Source organism: Saccopteryx leptura, chromosome 13 (assembly GCF_036850995.1).
Source record: "Saccopteryx leptura isolate mSacLep1 chromosome 13, mSacLep1_pri_phased_curated, whole genome shotgun sequence".
Lineage (NCBI taxonomy): Eukaryota > Metazoa > Chordata > Mammalia > Chiroptera > Emballonuridae > Saccopteryx > Saccopteryx leptura.
In genome coordinates this window covers 11571119-11578316 of record NC_089515.1, presented here as the reverse complement: position 1 = coordinate 11578316, position 7198 = coordinate 11571119, and the positions used below count along the sequence as shown (strand labels likewise).

The 7198-nt window shown below is 37.3% G+C and overlaps 1 protein-coding gene across 2 annotated transcripts in view; it reads right to left on the bottom strand.

The window, feature by feature from the left end:
- Positions 1–1839: 1839 nt before the first annotated feature.
- Positions 1840–7198, bottom strand: part of RAB11FIP2 (RAB11 family interacting protein 2) — a 41286-nt gene continuing 35927 nt past the window's right edge. Inside the window, exon 5 of one of the 2 annotated variants that reach the window (XM_066354620.1) lies at positions 1840–6151. In XM_066354620.1, the coding sequence (XP_066210717.1) occupies positions 5924–6151 (228 nt within the window). In that variant the 3' untranslated portion in view covers positions 1840–5923. The remainder of the gene's footprint in view (positions 6152–7198) is intronic. The other variant, XR_010747607.1, reaches the window with a different exon arrangement.

The following is a 7198-nucleotide window of genomic DNA, read 5'->3' as shown; positions in this document are numbered from 1 at the left end:
GTGTCCACGCCTGTTTCTACTTTGTTCCTCAGTTTATTGTGTTCATTAGATTCCACATGTGAGAGCATACGGTGTTTGTCTTCCTCTGCTGAGATTTCACTTAGTATAATAATCTCCAGGATCATCCACGCTGTCCCAAAAGGTTAAGATTTCCTTCCTTTTGTATGGCTGCGCAGTATTCCATTGTGTAAATGTACCACAGTTTGTTCACTGCTCGTCCACTGACAGGCACTATTAATGGTCTAGCCACAACCCCACTAAGGAATAAAAGCCAATAAAACCCTCTCCTGGTGGCTGTTCTCTCATGCCACCCTGATTTGGAATTACGTTACTGAACCAGATGTGGGATGGCCTTTTCCTGATCATCTGCTGTTTCTAACATATGTGCAAAATTTAGCAAGACTTTTAAATTTTATTCTAGACTTCTCTCGAAGTGAGAACTCAACCCAGTTTTGATTGTGAAAAAGAATGTATACTTTGTATGAACTTATTGCCAAAATGATTGGAACTAGCGAAGTTACAAAGTGCCTGTTCCATGACACCTCACCTAAAGTCACAAGTTGGCTTTATCTGTTGTATGAAAGTTCATAACCCAGTTTCATACATATATTCAAAACTTTATTCTACCACATTCCATCTGTGCCCACACTATTTCCTCTTCTGTAGTAACACCTGTGGCCTCCCGAACAGAACTCTGGGAGGCCGAGAAAATGCCCTCCTCAACCAAACACGGCATCGCCAAGTCAGAACGAAAGGAACGCACCCTGGCAGCCTCCCATGAAGGCTGAGGCACGTTTCTGCCCTCCCCACCACAACAGCAAACCTTCCCGCGCAAATAAACAACCTGGACCCTGTCTGACGTCGGTCCACACACACCACCACTGAAAACCTCGGACAGAGACATCTGCTTCTCAGCATAATTTCTGACTTTTGAACGTGCCTCCAAATGATGAATTTGCTGAAAATTTCAGAACCAAATCGTGGGGCATGAGAAGTGCAAGTCGGAATTGAGTACTTCTAGTTCACATGATCATAAGTATATAAAAATGGTACTTTTAAATATTAACTGTCCATCATAACAATGGGAAAGTACGGCATTGGTGTTACCACATAAAGTCAATTGGGAAAAATATGTAGAGTGCTGGGCATCTAGGCTATAAGCCCACTGCTTTGACAAACTGAACAGAAACATCTCGGAGATGGGCACTGCATGAAAACAAAGCCTACATGAAAAATGGCCACTTGAAGGGGTAAATCAGATGGGCCCTCCCAGACCCATACAGACTAGGAAGGTGTGATGGCCTGCAGAGAAATCCTTGCAAATGTGTGTTTTATGTCCAAGACTAGTATGTATGGATCACATCTCATAATATAGACTACAACTGCCTACCACAATGCATAAACACACACACACACACACACACACACACACACACACACACACATCCTGGGTCCTTGGATTCCCATTTCCCTTGGACAGGCAGGTGTATATACATGGACACTATGTTGAGAAAACACTGGGCATAGGCCTTAGCCTATATATATATAAATATTTACATGTTACTTTCTACCAAACCATAGCTCCATCCCGGTGAGAGAATATCTCAAACAGAGGGCATTCACACTTTCATTGGAGAATGTCCACTCTAAGGTACTTACATACTCATCTCTGAAAATTCAGACCTATTTCACAGTGAATGAGATTGTACGTCTTGCAGAATACTTGCTACAATGTACCAAATAAGAGGCATCCTAACTATTTTTAAAAGACAAGGAAAACTCATGTATAAATGCACATGCCACACTGTTTTATCTGCAATATGAAATCAGACAACTGAGTTAAGATTAAACACTTTAATCAACTATAATAAATCAATATATATTATATAAAAAGTCTGATTCATGCATCAGGTTACATAAATTATACAACTGTCACATTATGCAATGCTTACATACTTTTGAGTTTGTACCTGTAAAAATGTATACAAGTTACTAGAGCATTCGACTTAGCAAGTGTAATACTCTTCAGTTATAAATAATGCTTATATCTTTCAAGTACCTGCTAAATATATACATTTCCAGATCTGCAGCATATTTTTGTACCTCAAAATACAAACCATCTGGAAGCTTCGAAGATTAATAGGTCCAATGTATCATTTGTTACAGACTTCAATTCCAAGGTAAGAGTGGATTTTCTGACATAGAAATGAAATAAAATGCCAGCTCTGGTTTAATATGATACTTGGAGAGCTTCTCCACTACTTATTAAATACACAAGAAAACCCTCCAGATGCAGATTAATTAGTTAAGGTGCTACCTATTGCATATTAAATACTTCCAATCATTGCATCTGGATTATGAAAGCTCTAAATCTTGAAAACGGGGCTTTCCAATGTGTGCTGACAGACCCTCACATCTACCATCACGAACAGCAGCGCTGTGGTCCTCTACCTCTCACTTCAGAGACCGAGTGAGCGAGCATGCTTTACACTTCACTTACACACGCACAAGGGACACCTAGCATATCTATAAGACCTCTGAGTACGCAGACATCAAAGCGTCAGCTTGATTTACAAACCCAAGGTCAGCAGCTTTTCCTAAGAAGCTACAGAGGAAAATAAAAGCTCTAGTACTAGAGATATTAAAGTACTAGAGATATTAAAGACAGGTATTTTAAAATTTGTTTAGATTCTCCTTGCTAAAGAATAAGCACCCTTAGTGGGTTGGTGGGCAGGGGGGTGTGAGGGCAGAGGAGCTGGTGAAGGCAGGATGTGAGGAGGGCAAGGCCGTCACTAATGAGCTGGGTTTTCCTTAGGTTTCCACTCACGAAACCCTTTTAAATACAAGGCAACATTTTCCCAGCTGGAAAATTACAATGAAATCCTCACTTGCTGCCTAAAGCAATAGATGTAGTGATGTGCAACCTACGGATAATGCTACATTCCTGGGGAAATGGCAACACTAGGCTCAGTGGAGAGTACAGCAGCCAGAAGCAATACTGGAATGTTTCGCATGAGTGGGAGACATGTCAGTTTATGTACAATCCTAGATACGACCCTGCTCGTCAATGAACGAACCTGGAAGCACAGCAGAAGTATGGTCAATATTTTCAAAACTGAATTTGAAAGCTGGGAAGTGAACTTCCTGTAAAATAATACTATTTTAAAAATAGTAGAAATATTTTAATTATATAACAGAATTGTATTAAGATAGGCTTGAGTACATATCGATTCTGTGTGTTTTTAAAAAAATCCTTATTGGTAGAAATATTTTTGAGCATGCACTTTTTAAGCATAAATAAATCCATTTATACGTCTATAGACTGCTGTGAATTATTTAATGAGCACATATATTTTACTTCCATTTCTAAGCTACTAACAAAATCTACCTTTAGAACAGTTAATAGTTATATTTTGGAAAACAAACTAAGGTGATCTTTTTGGCCTCTCTTCTACAATGCTCAAAAATAAAACTAGTTTGCACTTCTGCCCAAACACAGGAAATACTGATATGTTTACTAGGAAATTCCTTTTCACTTTTTGTCTTTCGTTTGTTATATTGACAGATTATGAAAATATATAATATATGTACTCTGGATGATGAGTAAAAATCCATAAACATCCCAACAGAAGAGTTTTAGGCAGTGACAAATGCAGATTGAGTTTTCGATAGAATTCTTGTCTCAGATTTAAAGATAAAAATATTGAGTCAGTTACAACCAAATCACTCACATATAGATAAGTCTAGCTCTTAACGAATTTTTTTTTAGTTCTTAACAGTTTTTATACAAGCAAAGAATGTCTCCTTAAAAATGAACTTCTTCATAAAAAGAGCAACAGTTGCTTGAACCATCCTTTCTAATGAGCTCTATTCACATAAAACATATCCCCAATATAAAACCAACATCTTGGTTCATTCTATAAAGAGCAAATTTGGCCAAAGCATATTAAAATACCTGCAAATAATCCTTCTTAATACTAAAAAACATGCATTTTGTATATTAAAAAAGTGTAAAACAAGCTTCAATTACGCTAATAGAAGAAACAAAGACTAAGAATTTAGTAATTTTAATAAATGCTAATTAAAAATGGTACCATGTTAAAAATAATTATTATTAAGACTTCAAATGGGAGAATAAAACTCTACACCCGAGTTTGAGGCTTATTAAAGAAATATATAAGAAGAAAATAGTTGGTAAAGCTATTTTTCCTTCTCCATCTCATTATTTAATTTTTGAATTTGGGGGAAATTTTCAGAATTTCAAAATGTATGCTCTCATAGCAAAACTAAAGGAATTCAGAAAATACAAGTAACAAGGGATTGTAGCTTCTGAACTGACTATAAGCTTGGCAAAGGATTATCTGATTCAAAATATTAAAATAAGCAAAACTATATTTGTCTTGAATTTAACTTTCAATGAAGTCTTAGAACAGATACGTACTAGATAATAATGCACTTCATTAAAAGATTCAGAAATATATGTTGCCATATTCAGCTGTGTCTTTTCATTTTAAATTCAGAAGAGACAGATTGTTTCGTAGTAAGTATTTTAGATTTTTAAGGTAAAAATAGGCAGTAATTAGTAATATATTGATAACCATTGTTTCTCATGTTAAATTTCAGACCAACTATACAAATACAGAGAAAGAATTCATGGAAGCAATCAACATTTTTGGGGAGCAGACTTATAAGGAAATTCGACATGTAATTTTATGATTAATCAATTCTTAAAGGGTAAATGCAGGATCATGTGTAACATCATGCTCATAAAGATCTGTTCTAAAAACTCACTCCTTTAGTAACTGTTATTTTGGTTCAAGACCCAAATGCAACCATCTGTTCTGCTATTTCTGTAACTTGAAACCAAGCCTGACTCCGTATTCCTAGAATGTGCCCACTTCTTTGGGTTATCAGACATGGGATGATCATCTACTTTCCCTCCCCCCACAAGTTATCTTCGGCTTTAATGTTTCATATTTTCTTTGCCGATGATTTATAAGCATTCAGAATCTCAACAAATTACATTAGCTTATCTACTGCTGATAGCTGAGGCGAAACTCAAATGTTAAGATTAAAAAATGAATTCAAGAAATCCATGCTCTTGTGAAGTTAATGAAGTTTCCTAAAATATGTCCTTCTCTGAAAAAGGACTGTGGAGGATTACTGTTGGGTAAAGAAGAAAATTTATGCTGGAGTAATACATAGTAGCAGCTCATTTTGAAACCAAGGTTTGCATCAAGAGTGACTTGAAGCGGCTTCTCTGCAACAAGCCAAATACTGTCGCAGCGACGAGGGCTTGTTTTGCATCAGTAGAGCACACATCCATTTTCAAATCAAGAAATCGGTGTCCTAACATTAGAGGCAACCAGTTGTTTTTAAATGTTCTAAAAACACATGTATACGTGAGGTATATGCATGTATTTTATATGCAGATACATGAACTGATATTCACGTACATCTACGTATATAAAATAGGAACTGTTTCTAAAGTAGTGTTTACAATGAGCAGTGTTCCTGCAGCTGAACGGCCGACACGTGAATGAGAAGCCAACCATAGCATCAGCTCTCGCGATACTTAGCTCTCGCGATACCGACTTATGAGAAATCTATTCCTGAGGAATAAGTCATGCCCTTCTGAAGACACTTCTGGTCCTACGGCAGAGGAGTGGGCTGGCTCCAGCACCTAAGGAAATCCTAGAAACTGCTTCTTTATCGAGAATCTGGCCCATTTTCACTTGAAAAGGTTCAATCATTTAGCTCACTTCAAAGATCACTCTTGGCAGTCCCAGCTAATAGTGACAGGGAAAACAACTTTTCACAGCGGAGGAGCGTGTAATGAAACCTGAAAGTGTAGTCTTTCTTTCCTTCTCTTTCCTCCTCTCACCCCCCACCCCCCAGTTACAAACACAGTACGATTGGCTTGTTAACTGTTGGAGAATTTGCCAGCCTTCCGGGACGGCTCGTACGGCACCCTGAGAATGCTGGGCGTCTCCTCCATCACCCTCACGAGCAGGTTGTCGATGTAGTCCTCCAGCTCCCGGATGTGGGTGTCCCTCCGCCTGACCAGCTCCTTGTGTCTCACCAGCTCCTGCAGGATCTCCTCGTAGGTCAGGCTACGGTACCCTGCCGTGGCGTCGAAAGGGTTGCTGTCCTGGAACGGGAGAAAGGCTGTCACTTTAGGGATAGGAGGTCAGGAACAAAATCAGAATTACTTTGAACTTCAACGTTTGGTTTTTCAAACCCCGATTGAGTTTTTCTCTATCCTTGGCTAGAACCAATGTGACAGTTCACAGAACGGCCAGCCGGTTCTGAGTCAAGTGCTAGTGGTCAGATGTACCAAAGCCTTAATCATCATTCTATTCTAAATTCTTCTACAGTCCTTTTTTACAATGTGGAAAATGTCCTAATGTAAGAAATTGACGTACAAAATTAAGATTTTCTATAACAAATATAACTGAAATAGACAAAAACTAAAAGGTGCCTAAGAATTAACTTGAAGGAACTAGAGAAAGCTGTCAAAAACTGTACATTTGGACAGGAGTTAGTACTCATGGGATTGCTTCCACTGAGCTGTCGTTTAATGTTATGCCTGTGGCTTTTCATTGAGAACGGTTACAAGCAGCGATATCAAATCTGCTTCCTGCTATGAAATGTTGAAGGCATTAGGAATTAAATCAATGAGCTTCCTTATAAGGCCCCATGAAAGTAACTTTTGTTTTAATTTAGAGATAAACAGCTTTTTCTCCCTTGAGTAGCTAGTTCATTTACTCCTCATAGTACCAATACCTATATAACTTTACCTAATTTCCCTTTTTGCCCTGGTTATGAAGAAATTCAGAGTTCAACTACGATCTTGTTAATATAGTACTTAGGATTAGTATATCTTCATTCTCTTCCATTTTGCTATTGACTTTTTTTGTAAAACATTGATGAAAATCTTTTTATATAAATATAAACAAAAAATAAAAAGGCATTAATTCATTTTCATTATGAAGCATCCTAATATTAAAACTATCAAGAATTTAATCAAAATTAATGTCATCTATTTATAGTATATAGTGATTAGATTTTGTATTCTGTAAAATGCCCAAATATAAAGTAGCATTTTTTATACCTTTTTATACCTAGTTCGATCACTAAACTCAACAACTTAAAATGGTTTTCATCACTTTCTTTCAAATATTGTATTTCCATTTGG